Genomic DNA, 17,832 nt, shown 5'->3' on the forward strand with positions numbered 1-17,832 from the left:
TAAGTGTTAACAAAACACCTTTATTAGTTTCATTGCATGCTTAGCACTATGCTGCTATGCAGAGCAGGTTAGGCAGACCTGGACAGTTAAGTGCAGTGAGATTATTTTGGCATCTTGGATAATGTTTTAGAGAATGCATGCTTTTACCACTAAAAAGAACTTTTGCTTTCTTGCATGTAAGCTCAAGAAAATTGCAGTATTTGTTTCTGCTTGCATTGCACTTTTTTTTCATATATATATATATCTTTTTATTATGGCTATGATCTATGCTGAAAGCTATGTATCTTCTTTCTGATACAAAGGAATGGGTGCCTATCATCACAAGGGACATCCAGAGGCAACGACGCCAGGCAGCACAACCTCCATTCAGTGATGCCTACTTCTGTGGAATGCCTTCAAAGCGAAGAAAGGTGGGCCACAAATATGACCTTTCCTGTGCTCATAAGTTGCATTGATTTCATTCATAGGGCACATGTGCCTACCTATATACTGCAAAGCAGTGTGTTGGAAGGGAATGAAAACGAAAAACGAAAAAAATATCTTTATATAATTGACCAGAACGAAAACATATCAAAATGTTAAACATTATTTTGTTTCAGAGTGAAACCGAAATATTTTTATCGGTTTTTCGGTTCAAAGGCAAAGTCAGCACTAGCGCTTATTTCGGGGATCTGCATAAGCACGTACCTCAGGCAGGGGTAGTGCGACGAATAGCCAATCGAGCGCTCCACTAATCTGATACTGCTGCTCGGTGCACTAGCAGATCAGCATCGTAGCAAAATCGAGGGCTTGTATGTTGAAAAGCTTATTGTTTAATTTTCTACATGTACAACGCGTTGTTACCAAAATTTTGTTGTTTCTTTATGTTTGTTCAAGCTCATTTTATGGGAACAGTGGTCTCGTATTTCAACGAGTGCACTTGACAACGTGCTGCTTCTGAGATCACGCTTCAATGCCTTGACTCGAGGCACTAAGCATGATCTCAAAATTCCTAATTCACTTATTGAGAAAAATAAATCTATGTTTAATCATTACTTTCCTTCGAAAATTTTTGCATGCAAGCCAAAACCATTATGAACCGTTAAGGATCATATATTTTTCCGTTTCGGAGCAGAACCGGAAAAGTTTTTTTTTAGTGGAGCGAAAACATTTCATTCCAACACCCTGCTGCAAAGTGCCATCATGCTTATGCTGTTTGGATGTTGTGAAAGGATGCACAGGAGCATAGATGGCCTATAATAGTGACACACTGTGGTGGCTCAATGGCTATGACATTGTTATGCTGCTGAGCACAAGGTTGCAGGTCCAATTCTTAGCTGTGGCAGCCACATTCCAATAGGGGTGAAGTGCAAAGATCTGAGTACCACGCTTAAAGGGCCCCGCAGCAGGCCTCATAGAAAATTTCGATTATATGCTGGAAGTTCTTACGTGCCCTCTAGGGAGTGCTCTACCGCAAGAATTTTTCAAATTAGTTAATTAATAGCCGAGACAAAAATATTTCAGTGCTGTGAACCCATGACAAGGACACTCTCTCCACTTGCCCCGTCTAGCCTCTGCAAGCGAAATTCCTTCCCTGCATTCTCCTATACAGGAGCTTGAGGATCACATGACTCAAATGTCACAGGCCCCACCTTCTTTTTCTTTTTTTTCCCCCGCCCTTCTTTGCTGCGCAGTGCACTTCCACCGACGGTGTCGCGCACAAGCTATTGCGTTTGTCTCTTTTAGCGCAGCGCACGATTTTGCACACTGTGCACGAGAACATCTGACTAGCTGTATAAGTCAGTGGTACACAAACACTGAGGCAGACATGAGCAGATCATAGGTGCACTTGCGCATATACGTCATCTCTCCAGCTGGGAGCATGGCGCACATGAGGAGAAGGGCAAACAGTGTTGGTTTGAAATTTCAGCTTTTTCCACAACATGTAGCGATATAATGCTTAGCAGACCTGATCATTAGCCGCATTGTATGCACTGCGCTTGTTAGCTCAAAACAGCCACACCTGGTGAGCGGCTCTTTAAGTGCACTTTAAAAAGCTCCGGGTGGTCGAAACTAATTTGGAGCCTTCCAATATGGTGGCCCTCCTAACATACGTACTGGGAAGTGTTGGTATGTTAAATTAAATAATTGAATAATCCTTTAATGGGTGCCAGGGAATATGCTTTCCACCATTAGCTCCTAGCTGCTTATTTTTGGAAACATTTGTCCTACCGTAGGACAGTGTTGCCATTTAGCAGAAACTTTGAAAGACAAAAAAGAAAAAAATCATTCACTTTATCTTCTGTACTCTACTAGGAGCTTTTCACTGGCCACTTTCTTGACAGCTTGCAAGTTAGGGTGGTGTATAACTATTTAAACTTATCATATTTTCTCTCATAATCATTGCACTTATTGAAGTGAAGCTTTCTTTGCCTCTTCCTTTGACTTTTGTGCTGCTGCTGCTGCTGCTGTTTCCTTGCACACCACTTTGGGGGATGGTTCAGTGTGTGTATATACATGGCGGAAGTGTGGCAGAGAGGTTAAGCAATAGGAGAAACTAGTTTGGACTGTTGCACCACGTCGAATGTGCACAATGCCCTCTGGAGCTCCCTGGAGCTCCCTGGGTGTCACCACAATGCCCTCTCAATGGCTGTCATTATCCATAACCCCCACAAAAGCATTGCAGAAACTGCAGCGCTAACCCTTCTACTAACATGCAACCATCCAGAGTGGAGCTATATAGAGTAGAAGACAGGAGGGGGGGGGGGGGAGGCAGAGAATGGTAGAACCTACACAGCCACGAAACTCTTGGCACTCTTCGCTCACAACTCACATACATGGGGCGAGGGTGGGAGAAGGAAAAGGCGACAGGAGAGGGTGAGGAAACGCTGCTACTTGGGTGCCTTGATACGCATGCATCTGAGGCACCTTAGCTACTACTAGACACGACAGCGGTTGTGGACAAGCTGGATAAATTGAAGTTCAAGATACAGTACGTTTCTGCAATTTCTGAAAAATGAACTCCATGCTAATTTGTCACGCGGACAATTGATGCACTGCGTGCACACTTAACTCTTTCCCTACCGGGCCCATTGGGCATCGTTAGCCCGCTATCGATAGTTTGAAATGCCGCTTTCAAGACCTTCCGCACTGCTCACTGACACACTGCACTATCGGACGTGAAGGAGGAGAACTATATTTTTGTGTTTTAAGCAGTTCACTTTTTTCCGCCAGGCAGTGATTTTTAAACTTGCTTCGAAGTTTCACGATCCTCAAAGTAGAAAGAAAAAAAAAATGGCCACCTCCTCGAGCAGTGCGTGCGCTTCAAAAGATCGCAGATCTCGTGATTCTGCTATGTCTGCGACTGATTTTATGGATGGATTGGGCAGCAGCGAGTCTGAGGATGCTGCCTTTTCATCGGACCTTGACTCTGAGAGCGATGACTACGCAAACCAGCCCAGAACATCAGCGGACACAGCCTGGCAGGCCCAACTGTAGTGCTTGCAGTTAAATTTTTGTAATGCAATATTCGTGCATTGAAAATTTTTAAACTTTTCGGAGATAGTGCCTACTAGACGGCAATACATTTTGTATGTCTCATGATCTTTGTTACATTTTTTTTTTAGTAAATACAAGCGTATCTTTACAAACTTTCTTCAATTTTATCCCACAATCTTCATTCTGGCAATTTATATCATTTAGGCATACATCTCGTTAATAAAACTTTTATGCATTAAAAATGAACTCATTCTGCTTTTTGTTTATGTATTGCATAAAATATTTAATGCAGTAGCTTCAGAAAAAAATATCTGGCGTAATCTACAAAAAACACCTATTTTCCCCATGGTAGGGAAAGCGTTAAGCTGTATTAAAGCACCGTAGCTTATATGGGACATCGTAGTACCGCAGAGTCTACACGTCGCACTTCAACACTTCTGTGCCCACTGTGGTAGATTTGCAACTATGGCATTGCTCAAGGTTGCAGGTTCGATCCTGACAGCAAAAGCCACATTTCACTGGGGGCGAAATACAAAAATGCTGATGTACTTAGGTTTAGGTGCTTGTTAAAGAACCCCAGGGGGTCAAAATTAATCCATAGTCAGCCACAACGGCACGCCTCGTAATCAGATTGTGGTTTTGGCATGTAAGGCAAGTACAGTTTTGCCAACAAAAGTTTAACACTTCTTCCCCGATGCGATGTGCCATTTGAGGCAAAGACAATTCTAGCTTCCTCAGAGGTTATGATCAATGGCATACAAAAACGCCTCAAGCACGCATGTCTCGCTTTCTGTTCTGTGTGCACCCACCGTGGTTGCACAGTCTGTGGTGTTGGGCTGCTGAGCACAAAGTCGCAGGATCGAACCCCGGCCATGGCGGCCGCATTTTGATGGGGGCGAAATGCGAAAACACCCGTGATTTAGGTGCACGTTAAAGAACCCCAGGTGGTCGAAATTTCCGGAGTCCTTCACTACGGCGTGCCTCATAAAGTGGTTTTGACACGTAAAACCCCATAATTATTATTTTCTTTTTGTGTGTGTGTGTTCTGTGTACTACGAAGACAAACAGCAGTGGTGTACGCAATGTAATATTTACCAACTCTCCGCTCTCATCGTGCACTAAACGCTGAAGAAATGAAACATTCACCGTCAACATCACCGTTAATTATCGCCAGTCAAAACGAACAACACAGAAAGCTTCACTTACGTCAATTTCCTTAGTACGCGGGACCCGCATAACTTTATTTCCAAACATTTCCGCATAATTTGGGTGTGCATTCATTATGAAAGAAAATATTTAGCAAATTCCTTTTTTTTTTTTTTTTTCGCAGCTGCTCCTTGAAAGTATGACACACGAGGTACGATTCAGCGTCTGATATGGCTTCGGATCTGCGGAGTTTTGCTAAGCCGTACCGCCATATTGGATGCCTGGCGTGTGCAGGCATCCGATATGCTGCTACAACACAGCAAAACACCTTGGTTCCACTGCGTCAGACGTTGCAACGGATGTCGAATTGCACAGTGTTTCATACTTTTTTCACACGCCGGGCGTCCAATCTGGCACTGTGGCACGACCAAAGGCCTCAAATGGTGCATCAGACACCATATCAGACGCCGAATCGTATCGTGTGTCTCCTGCATCACGGCAGCAAGTTTAGAGTGCGATCATTATGGTGAGGAAAAGAAAAAAAAAAAACTTTTTTATTGGAAAATTGCGTGCTATCATTACGCGAGTGCATTCATCATGTAAGTATACAGAGTGCGCTGAGTGGTGCTTTGGCAACGACAAATTTGCATAAAATGCTTGAAATAGTCAGTTATTTAAAAGAACCAGTTTAGATTTCTGCTTACTCTACAACACTCCACATGTTCCCCGGTGCTGGTATGTGATAATTTCTCATACTCATATTCATTGCAAACAAGCACCGTGTGCCACGCAGTATCAGGTTTATTGGAATGGGTGTGTACCTGCTGCAAACAAGCAGTGCAGAATGCGCTGGAACTTGAACATGAAGGCAGCAGAGGAATGCTGCGCATCTGTATGACTTGTGCTGTGTCTGTGTATTCACATATGCATCATAAAGTACCACGGATAGTGATAAAATTACATTTCTTTATTATATCCAGCGTAAGTTTTCGTTCCGAGGAACATCTCAAGCTGCACCATTCATTTCATGCGTGAAACTTTAATAAATTTTCAGTTAGTGTTACTTAAATGGGCAGAGGGAAGCATACTTCCCACTGAAATATATCCTGTAAGCCTGGTTCAAAAATTTTAATGTTTTGGGAATATTAAAATAATTTTCTTTTAAGATGTTGCTAAGCTATGTGTCGATATCGCCTACAAAAAACAAGCCTTTTGAAAAAAGGCTTGTGAGAATGGAAGAGAATGAGGGTGTGTTTTTATGCATGGTTCTTATAAAGGACGAAATCTGGTTGAGGATGTGTCAGCCTGCCTTTTTCATGGTGCAGCAGTGCATGCACCATACTTTAACAGATTAGTTGCAAAACGTTTTAGATGGGTGGCGCAGCCCATCTCAAGAAAAGGTCATCCCCCCCCCCTCCCTTAAAAAAAAGTGCTCGGATGTGTGCTGCTGCAAAGACTCATTTCGTGTACCACGTTGCAACTCCACTGGTAGCTCTGTGTCGGTGTGGCACATAAAACGTGCGTAGCCTAAGACTGCAACTCCACTTTAAAACAGACAGCAGTCAAGGCTTTGTCCAGACTATTCCGTAAACCACTTAGTTGCCCCCTTTCATTGATGGCTAGCAAGCTTATCAACAAACCTACACTTGGGCGACACTTAAAAATATCACGTTGCTGACGTAGTGTTCTTGCCGCATCGGCCCTCACTTGCTAGTGGCGACAGCGTGTGCCTGACTTACGTACTCGTTTAAGGCATGGTAACACTCGGTCGATACAATACTGGCAAGATGCTGACACCAACGATTGACTGACGATTCAGGACAGTGTGTTGCTGAGACCATTTATCACACCAAGCTGCAACCAACGTGTGCAACCAACAATGCAGCCAACGAGCGCAAGTTGTTCTAGTGCAACGGGCTTGTCGACGGCACCTATAAAATGAATGTGCTAATCATCATTCGACCGAACCCACATGATCAGCCAATGGACCGACAAAGTGATAGCTGCAGCACCTTCGCTTTTACTTACACTGAAAAACGAGTCAAACTATGCCTTGGAAGTTGAAATGCACATGCTTCAGTCCTCTCAAGCCGTGCACCTGAAGTTCGAGCCAATGTTGATCTTGTTCAGCAAAGGTTAGGCCCTGGTGCCATTGAATTCGCGCACCTGCTAACGGCCGACCTGAACCGAAAAGTAAACAGTTAGGACAAAGGAAACTGTTTTTATAGTTCAGTTCTGGCCTTAGCGATTTGAGATCAACTACTGTTCACTTCGTACAGCACGTACACAATAAGCAGCAACACAGCACTGTGCCAGCGTCTGTACATCACTGTTCCAGTTTGCTGCTGGTCACATTCACTACGTAGATGGGTGGGTCTGTGCTTGTTGTTATACTGACATATTTCCCGATTTCAAAGATGCACTGTTTACCTCCACCTTAAATGGGAAACAAGAGATGGTGCATTCAGTACAGCAGCATGAACAACCGGCTGACTCAGTTACCAACACTGTCAGCAATAGCATCCATGGTTTCTGCAAGAGAAAAACACTGCCTATAAATTAACACTTATGCGAGCAAAGTTTTCTCTAATAATGCTTTATGGCACGCACATACTGTGTGATAATGTTAAAGAAAAGCGAGACTCAGTAATAACAGCATGTAATATATGTATGTGGACCACAGTCGCTGTTGTTTAAGTGGCTCAGCCGCTTATATTGACTCGTTTCAGGGTGGAACAGCAGGGCTCATATACGCAGATATGTATTTTTGGCTACAGGAATGACATGCTGCCGCAGAGATGCCATTCATAATTATTCATGATCCACGAAATGCACAACCAATGCATACTCAACATGGGCACAGGTACAAAAATCGACCGGCAAAACTCCAGCATGCTCCCGAAATGTTTCCAGCCGTGTGCGGCAGAGGGCAGCACAGAAATATGAAGAAACTGGTTCGCGAAGACAGTCGTATAACAACCTCTTGCGCACCTCTAGCATCTAAAATTATGAAGAATGTGCTTATTATTCTATCTAATGTATGGAAAAAATATTTTAAATCTCCAAGTAAATCATTATTGTGAGTTATGCACAAATAAGTTTCATTGTCTGGTCATTGACTGAACATATAGATAATTTGACATGGAGGATATATTATTTGAATTTCTGAATAATTTTACTTATCGTGTAACTTGTGCAGCTAGTGAAATTCATGTTAACTCTGAGCAATTAATTTTGCTCGGCTTGTTCACTATTTAATCAGAGGTGATGACGTTGGCTGTCGACACACCTAGGTTTGCACGAATGACTGCCAATTGCTCCGCCATTCAAATGCAGCAGCTAAATGTTGTGCATGACGACCAAGAATAAAGTGGGTGAGACAGAAGGTTAGCTAGCATCAGTCCATGCCCGATCAGTTCTGTGTTGCCTCAGAGCTCTCGGCCAACAAACAAATGAAAACTTGTGCCATTTACTCAAGTTCAGCATCACTGGGGAACTTCAGTGCAAGCGCGTACACATTTCTTCTGAAGGACCAGTGACCTTGCAGAAGCATAAAATCGTCCATGGTAGCATGTTGTACTGCCCAACGCTTAAGACCGTTAAAAGCACCTCACACTCTTCAGCCAGACCGGGACAATTTAACAGAAAGTGCTTCACATCACCATAGGCCTGACAGAATGCACACAGTGAGGATACGGAGACCTGTCTTGCACCACCACCGTGTAAGGATGGGTTTTTATTTACAAACAATCATACTGCAACTGTGTGCCTCTTTTAAACCTGGTGGTAACACATACATTCTCGCAATGATAACACTTAAAGTAGATAAATAAGTGAACAAAGGTGTGGAGCTGCTATTTTGCAGATTGCCTTGCACCATCACTGACTGCAGCCGGTGACAAGAGACACAATGTTATGTTACGTACTGTGCGGAGGTGTCCAGAGCTTTGTCACTGCGTGCACATCATGTGACAGCAAAGCAACAAATGTAAATATGCCTTGGCATCCTGTGTGCAAGTTCGTTGCATAATGTGAATCTGCACCATGTACATAACGTAAGGGAATAGTTTAACCTCAATATAATGATATTCTCAATATAACGAAGTATTTAACTTTTCCTAACATCTTGTCCATAGAACACCGTGTATTTAGGACCTCAATATAACGAAATTTCACTGCCGTGGCAAAGGAATGCTGAGACAATAAATGGAAACTTCTGTGGACGCAGATGGTCAAATGATTGAATTACAAGAGGCTGTTTGCAAACGCACCTCTCAAATCGCCTGTGGTGCCACAAGAGTGACCACCAAAGTGGAGCTGCATCATGTTCCATATAAAGTCCAAGTGCGAGGGTGAGACAAGAAAGATGGTGGCTTTACGAGTGCCGCATTCCTGCGCAAGCAAAGAGAAAGAAAGGGAAGAGAGCGAGCTCACAGTAACGCGATCAAGCGCGCGCGAGGGGGCGGGGGCACAGTGAGGTGCAAGTTTGAGCGTGTCTCGATATCTGACGCATGTCTCGGGTGTATCGGCCTTGGCTGCGCATGGCTGTAAGCGTGACTGAGCGCATACGCATCCACCGCCGCACACCCTGCTTTAGAGGTAATCTGCGGCATGTGCAAAGAGTGGCGTGCCAAGACGGCATGGCACCGTGTAAGCTGTCTTCCCTCGCATTTAGTATTGGAGGTTGCGTAATCTCTAGTTTTGGGGACCCTTTGAAGCGAGCAACAAACAAAGCATTCGCTTCCCGCTGCTGCCGCTTTTCCTATTAGTGTCTCCCACTGCAGAAGACGCTATCAGCCATGGGGGCAGAGTGCATGCGAAAGCATGGCTGGCTTCGCTTAATTCGTACCGCCGAGAAGATATTGTCGATGTATGTGGCATGGAATCGTATCATTTGTCGCCAACTCCCAAATTTATCAAAATGAATTGTTTTCTCATTCAAATTTGCTTTTTTCGATTGCTTGATAATTCGGAAAATTCTGCGGCCCCTTTCAGTGCAAGTAAAATCAATCGGCGACTGTACTTATTTGCATAAAAAGTCAAATTTCAATAGAACGAAATTGCAATATAATGAAGCAAATTGCCGATTTTACCGACTTCATTATATTGAGGTTTAACTTTATATTCTTGCCAGCTGAAAAATGTGCTAATTGGCAAGTGTAGTAGTGAACGTGCAAAGAAAATATGCAGCTTTTTATTTTTATTTAGTGCTTCTAGTACTTACCCAATCAAACAAACCAAAATATGAGCTTTGGTGGACTCGACAGCATAACTTTTTGATGACAACAGTAGTGAAGACACAGAAGCTTCTGTCGAGTTGTCCAATTTTATTTATCTGACGTCTACGCTGTTTTAACGATGTCTCAAACATTGGTACATGCCCAGGTGTGCGTGTCTCGATGATTGTGTTGGCTAACATCAAGTGCAACTTCGTTTTCTTTCCACCCTGGTTGCTTTTATTATGAACATTTTGACATCGTATGTACAGCTTATTACAAGCAATCCTTCCCATTGCGTGCAGTTTTTACTCGCAAAAGAACATGTAGTCGATTTCAGACTAACCTTTGGCAGAAGCTGGACTAGCAGTCTAATCTCTTACTTCTTGAACATTGCCTGTGGAAATGCCCATATTCATTACTGTACATATACTGTACAAAGCACGTGAAGGCTCTAGCACCAGTTCAAGGTGCATGACTAGACCAGCTTGCTTGCACAGAAAAACTGATAGAACGCAATATAATCAATTACCGTAAAAACCCGTGTATAATACGAACCTGCATATAGTATGAGGTGAAATTTTTGGGACGTGAAATGGAAAAAAGAAGTTTTATCCTCATATGATACGAGTTAGGAAAACTCGAGAAAAACATTTATTTAAATTGCACTCCGCACTTCAATCGCTGTCTTCCTCAACTGCGCTCTCTTCAGATAGTTCTTTGACGGACATATCTTCCCAGAGGTACTCATCCTCTGTGCCATCAAGCGCGTTTGAGATGCCGCACTTCTTGAATGCACAACGCACAAGGTCCTCTGGTATGCTGGCCCATGCGTCCACAATGCAATTGCATAGTGCGGCTGGCGAAGCCAGCTTCAGCCGCCCGGTCGGTGTCACTGCAGGCTCACCTGAGCACGTACAATCTGCGTAACACCGCTTGACCGTATTTTTTAATCGCTTGTTCACGCAAACATCTAAAGGCTGCAGCTGAGACGTCATCCCACCCGGGATAACGACGAGTTCAGTGCCGGATTCACGCAACAGCCTCTTCACTGAGTCGGCCAAATAGCAACGAAATGCGTCCAGCACGAGGATGGACGTGAACAACAGTGCGCCGGGCTGCCTACACCAGACAGACTTTATCCAGTCGAGCACAAGATTCTTGTTCATCCAGCCTTTCTCATGGCATCTCACAACCACATTTTTTGGCAGCTCCTTGCCCTTAGGCACTGTCTTGCTCTCGAAGACGACATAGGGCAGAAGCTTGCGTCTATCTGCCGTGCACGACAACATGGCGGTAACTCGCGTTTTCTCGTTGCCAGTGGACCGGACAAACTTGTTTAGAGCCCTTTTCGTGCATGGTGAGGGGCAATGGCATGTCCAGATAAAGCGGCGTTTGGTCAGCATTGCCGATTTGCCTTAGCTGGAAGTTCTTGGACTTGCGCAGCGAAATAATGTGGCGCTGGAAAGCCGCAAGCAGCTCTTCGAACGATTCGGGCAGCTTTTGCGAAATCAAAGTTTGGCAGCGTAAGGAGAAACCAGCATGGCACACATGTAGCGATAATTCCAGTGCTTGCTCACTTTGAAGGCAGAGCTCAGTAGCCCTTTTTCTCTTGCAAGCTCCTTAGCTTTTGCCTGCATAAGCTCCACACTCACAGCTTGATGCGCGGCTCGCTGTTGGCATAGGAACTCCGTCAGAAGGAGTTCGATTTCTGGGAATGCCCCACTCTTCAGGCCGCGAAAGCTTCTTTGCGTTCCGCTGCACGCGAAAAGGGCTTCCTTCTGTCGACGCAATCCACGAATGCTTCCCTCGTTGACGCCAAACTGCCTCCCGGCCACACTGTTGCCGATGTCCTGTGCGGCTAAAATAACCTTTCTCTTGAAAGCAGCAGAGTGCTGTTTTCGTGGTCCGGACATCTTGGTCCTTCAATGCGGAATAAAAAAGATGCACTTCGCAAAGCGTGGTTTGCACATGTGCTGCCAAGGTGCGCACTCAACAATAAAGAAATGATGCTGTAGTCACACAGCAATAACGAAACCAAGCTGTAGCCACTCAGCAATAAGGAAGCCAAGCCGTAGCCATGCAGAAATAAGGAAATCAAAACTTATAGCCCAAATTTCTGACTCAAATTTTCGTTCGAATTCGCATATAGTACGAGGCGAAAATTTCTTACACTAATAATAGGAAAAAAAGCTCGTATTATATGCGGGTTTTCACGGTAAGATGAGGCTTGTTGTGCATGCTCTCCAACCTGACAAACATTGCTTCGAGAGCCTAAAGAACGCAGCAAAAAGAAAGAGAGAGGGGGGGAACCAGGTGCTTGCTTGCAATGAGTAAAAACAAATTCTCCCTACACCATAGGTGCTTACCCGTTTTCACATTTGCAAAGCCATGGCAATAAATCTGCGTAACATTTTTGTTGCCGGGCCTAATTTATAGAAGTTGGGAACTAGGAGAAAGTGTCATATCTTGTATATTTCACTTTTTTTTACTCACGTACTTTACTAAAAATAGCAAATTATTATTTTCAATAATGCTCCTTGAGGTGCTTCTTTGTGCAATTATGTTTTTCTTCTATTCAAAACACCAATGATCAGGGTACTGTTTAATGCGGCAAAGGTGTATGTTGTGACTAATACTGCTATAAATACGTTGCAACATAAAAGCACTGAATATGAGCACATTTCTAGCGTTAATCAGAGAGTTAAACATGATAGTATTATGAAACATTTGGCACGTACAACATTTGTGATGAGGTAACTGACCAATCTTCTCAGGATGGAGACATTTGTTTTATTGTCGTGTACGCAGTTACATCCTCTCACAACTTTGAATTAATTTACATGGTGTCAACACAGCATGAATTAATGCAAATCTGAGAGCATGACGATGCTATGCAAAGGCTAAGTGCTGAAATAAATAAAGATCATGGTAAAGACGTGTACAGTGTTAAATTAAACTGAAATTCAATGCATTTTCACTTTGGTAAAGTCTGCATGCCTTTTATTAAAACTAGAAGGGGAAAAATCAAGCACTATATATAACATGCAAAATGTGCTTAAGGCCACATATAATGTGGATTGTCATGCCTCATTTGTTGAGCACTGTGTATAGCTGTAATAACCTTGCACAAAAATGTTTCAGGTTGAGCAAATTCACAACGAACTGCAATGAGCTTCAGCCTGCAGATGCTATATTTGGGCACCTAGCAGGGCCGCCCCTCTCAGAGGTGTGTGTAACTTTGAAAGGTCTATTGGCTCACTGCAAGCCTCATGTGACATTTTCGGTCCTGCGAATCAAACGTGCTGCAAAATTTGTTGCATTGTACATACTTTGCTACAAGACATGATTTTGCTCATCATCATCAGCCTGGTTACGCCCACTGCAGGGCAAAGGCCTCTCCCATACTTCTCCAACTACCCCGGTCATGTGCTAATTGTGGCCATGTTGTCCCTGCAAACTTCTTAATCTCATCCGCCCACCTAACTTTCTGCCGCCCTCTGCTATGCTTCCCTTCCCTCGGAATCCATTCCGTAACTCTTAATGACCATCGGTTATCTTCCCTCCTCATAACCGATGGTCATTAAGAGTTACGGAATGGATTTTGCTACAACCCTAATAAATTCATGTTTCACAAGTTGAATATGATGGTGAATAAAATGGGCAACTTGACAAAAGCTCCATCCTATGAAGCGATGCTGAAACAGCGTGCTGTTTTGTGCTTGCAGATCATGAATGGCAGTGGTGCAGCAGCTGAGAACGCTGGCTCCCTGACCGAGGCATTGCAGCGTGCTGTGCAGCGTGCAGGTGTGCGGGCCCCACGTAATGGCATGGAGGCATTCTTGACCGAGGCACGCCAGAATCCCGCTCTTCAGGCTGCTCACAAGCTGCAGTTGCGACAAGCTGTGCGAGAGCGACTCTCCTCTGACCCAGATTTTCGGGCTGACCGCTTCCCTAATGCGCACAAGTTCTGCTATAGTGCAGACCCATAGGATATCAGGGAGACGGGGATAAGAGAAGGGGGGGAATGCCACTGCCCTTAGTGGCATTCTTGACCCACAAGGGTACAAGCTACATGTGCAAGTTGCATCTGTAATGCCACCTTGCTCATGAAACTTGGGCTGCCGCAGGTGGAAATGCCACTTTCACTGGTCATCGAAATCCGGAGGCAGGGCCTCACTTGGAAATAAATGGCACCAGTGTCGCTGTGGGCATTGTAAGGCTGTCATAGGAATATGTAGAGCTGCTCTGCACATAAGTTTTCAATTTTTCCCATATTCGTGATTGCGGTGCCATTTGTCACCTACCTTCACAAGCAACAAGCGCTGGAAGCGACAGCTAAATTCTCCACTAGATTTCAGTGGGATGAGGCAGTTACCATTGTGTGAGAGCACAGAGTACCTTTAAATTTGAAATATGAAAAGAAACTTTGCCCCAGTCATTAACATTGCTATGAAATTCAAGTTTTTGGATGACTGTACATGTTTGCTTGAGGGCCAAACCTTTTAACTTCCGACTCAGAATTAAGGAAAGCCAAACCAAAAAAACTTTCATAATCAATCCAGAAGGGCTGATTTTTCCATCACATCCAGTTGCCATGCTTATTTCCTGTGCGAGCTCCAACCTTATGTTGAACAGCCAATGCTGAAGCAAGGCTGGGTATACTACAGTAGCAGGAAAGGTATGCTTATCGTGCTCCTCATTGCATGCAACATTCATACCCATGTTGAAATCTTTAAGTAGCACAAAATAAGTGCTGCTTTCTCAGCACTTAAATGTTACAATGCTTCAAGCAGTGAATTTCATCAGCGGTGCTTTTTACTTGCTGTGCATCCATAGCTGTACTGCTGCAACAACTCATGTGTGCACCCAGAGTCATTCAAAGTTTTCTTGTAGTTTCGTTGCTTCCTGCTCCTAATGCATCCTCTATGCTAAATTCTGGCTCACACAAAAAAATTGGCTGTTATTGCAAGTCTATACATAGTGTCCTAGCTGAAGTTGTAAAATAAAAGTAATAAAAAAGCTGGCACAATGTATGATTGAGACCTACAGTGCTCAGTCATCTTCTGCCACCAGAATTTTTGTGTATTAATGACCTGGCCAATTGGAAAAGATGAATTAAACATCTAAATCTTGAAATAATGACGTGAGTTCCAATGAGAAAACTGTTATTCCGTCATAAAAAAAAAGAAAGAACCTTCAGTCGTTATTAGCCCGCTATGTCCTATGTAATTATTTTTTCTGTGTTTTATATGTAGCACACAAAATACAAAAAGTGCCGCGTGATTACATGCCCACACACAGTGACACCAGCTGTCCCCAGAGTTATTTCTAGGAACCAACTTTGCTCATCACCTTATGCAGCAACTAGGTCATTACGTAGACTGTGATCATAATGTGCAACATATAGCTCACAATTAGCAGGAACCAATGCCGGCAGCTTGTCGCTTCCAGGCAGTAGCCAAGTCAAGCAGTGAGTGGAGTTAGTTCCTTCAAATCACTTTTGGGATCGCTGGTGTCGCAGCACGCAGGCTCATGATTACGTGGCACTTTTCGAAATTCACAAACCGAGTAAAGTACAGAAAGAAATAATTACACCAAACATAGCACGCTAAAAACGAATCAAGGGGTTGTTTCGTGCCGGTATAACAGTTTTCCCATCAGAAATCGCACCCATAATTCAAAAATAAAAACTTCTGTAATTAATCTTCCGTAATTTTCCACATAATTAGTGCACACCAATCATAGGTGGAAGAAGACTGATGACCAAACACTGCAGATTCCATAGTCCCATAATAGTACCTGTTGTTTACAACAGCTTCACTAACGTTGGCTGGGACACTCTATATAGCAGTGATTGCTGACATTCACGTAAATTGAAAGCTTCCATTAATTTGTTCTTCATTGTTTGATTGGCACAAATGAAAAACTAAAGAAAGCCACTGATTTTATGCATTCTGTGCCACTAACCGTGTATTTTCAAATGTAATGTGTGATGAAAAATGAAAATACATAGGGGACTGTACTCCAGCAGGTTGACAGATTTATGCCCAGCATTTTGCTGTTTACATTACTAGCTAGTGCAAATTCAAACACAGTGGATACAAATTATTAACTGTAGTCTAATTGAATTCATTTACCTTGTATGTTGTGCAGGGATAAATGTGCAGGTTTGGAAACTGTGACCCACCCAAATATGTGTGCATTGACTGTGGGGTTTTAATGTTTAAAGTGTTGATGAGATGATCAACACATTCCTACATTTTGTGTTATGTTAGCATATGTATGTATAGACGATTTGAGGTTTTGAAGGAGAAATTTGTGAGAAAAAAAAGTCTGTGCATTGTCACTGTTTTTTGGCATCACCATTACAAGAAAAATAAACATTTTATGAGAGCACTTGGCCTGATGTGAATTCTGTGCATCTGCACTAATGCACAGTATAGAATGTACACTATAGGTGTGCATGTGCCTAGAGTAGCCCTAAGACCTGTATTTGGCCTGGTCCATGGACTGAGCTCGGGACGCTGGACTTCTTGATTCAGACCTGGGCCACTGTATCTTTTTGTCGGACAGGCCAGGCCACGTACAGAACCAGACTATAGCCTGGGACAAATGCTGTACCATGGTTCTTCACAAGACGTGCCTAGTAAATGTCAATTAGTGGAACGCTTGTTCTGCTCTGCATCTGATGTGCTGCAGTTTTGGAAGAACAAGCAATCCAAGTAACAAGAACTTCTACTTGCCAAGAAAATCTTAGCAGTTCTAATTAAGTGAAAGCAGACAAAACAGTGTGACAGCATTTATATTGCAGGACCATTGAACAATCAATCCTCAATATAACATTGTTAATTAGATATAGCCATGTAAATCTAAAATTTGGTTGGCCATGATTCATTTTAATGAGCATTCTTCTATAACGAAACAGAAAATACAAGGTACAAGACAGTATCATTTGCAGCAAAATTAATATTCGTTTCTTGCAGCTCAAAGTATTATCGTGGATATTAACTATTAATTAATAAATTGTGGATATTAAGATATTAACTGGAGCTCTCAGAGCCCATCCAATGTATTAAGCAATACCTTGCCGAGTTTTCAGTTTACCTTCAACCTGACCCAAATTGTACCCAAGCCTACCCGTGTGCAGGGCACTTCAGGCTCTATCTTAGACCTTATTTTCGTGACCAATTTCTTTTCGAAAAGAAGTAATAAAGTCTATATTCTTGAAGGACTATCGGATCATGACATGGTTTTTTGCACGCTAACTATTCCAAATCGCATCCGCTGACATAGTACTAGAAAGTGTGTGTACACATTTAACAAAGGAGACGATGCTATTATGACTTGCCTTGCACAAGAGTACTACGAATTCCACAAGCTAGTCTCGGAGGGCTCGGCCAGCATTGACAAAATTTGGGTGCTGTTCAAAGCAGATGTTATGCACTGTTTGAGGCAATTTGTCCCACAAATATAAAAACACTTAATAAGCACAACCCATAGATAACACACAATGTAATTCATTTAATACGCAGAATAAAAAGGTTGAGGAAATCTAACACAGTATGCCCAGTTCCAGACTTCTGCCAAAAAATAAATTCGTTAAACAGACTGCTAAAGGAAAAAACAAATGTAAAAAAAAAACGGCGCTTCTGCAGTACAATGCTTAGCAATTTTATCAAAGACTAGGGTGTCTACCAACCGGGAAAACCGGGAATTCTCAGGGATTTTCAATAGTCTGGAAAAAGTCAGGGAAAACTCGGGGAATTTGTGCTTCCATCAGGGGAAATTAGCTGTAATTTTATTGAAAGGGAAAGAAAGTCGCGGTAAAGCTGTCTCGAGTAGGAGGAGTTGCCAGTGTTTAGTCAACGACCGACTTTCCGGACGCCTGATCATTCGGACGGCTTCGCGGCACCACCACGTACCCCATAGAGCCTATGTATAATGTCTGAAATTTCAGATGCAAGAACCCTTCGGCATCCGATTTTCCGGA

At 43.2% G+C, this 17,832-nt stretch overlaps 1 protein-coding gene across 3 annotated transcripts in view; it reads left to right on the forward strand.

Moving 5' to 3' along the window:
* The window catches only part of LOC142585952 (large proline-rich protein BAG6), a 238,728-nt gene extending 222,490 nt beyond the window's left edge, over window positions 1–16,238 (forward strand). For all 3 annotated transcript variants that reach the window (XM_075697086.1, XM_075697094.1, XM_075697101.1), the window contains 2 exons: window positions 303–410; window positions 13,568–16,238. In XM_075697086.1, coding sequence (XP_075553201.1) covers window positions 303–410; window positions 13,568–13,831 — 372 coding nt within the window. In that variant the 3' untranslated portion in view covers window positions 13,832–16,238. The remainder of the gene's footprint in view (window positions 1–302; window positions 411–13,567) is intronic.
* The last annotated feature ends 1,594 nt before the right edge of the window (window positions 16,239–17,832 follow it).

The sequence above is a fragment of the Dermacentor variabilis genome, chromosome 1 (assembly GCF_050947875.1).
Source record: "Dermacentor variabilis isolate Ectoservices chromosome 1, ASM5094787v1, whole genome shotgun sequence".
NCBI classification, from domain to species: Eukaryota; Metazoa; Arthropoda; class Arachnida; order Ixodida; family Ixodidae; genus Dermacentor; species Dermacentor variabilis.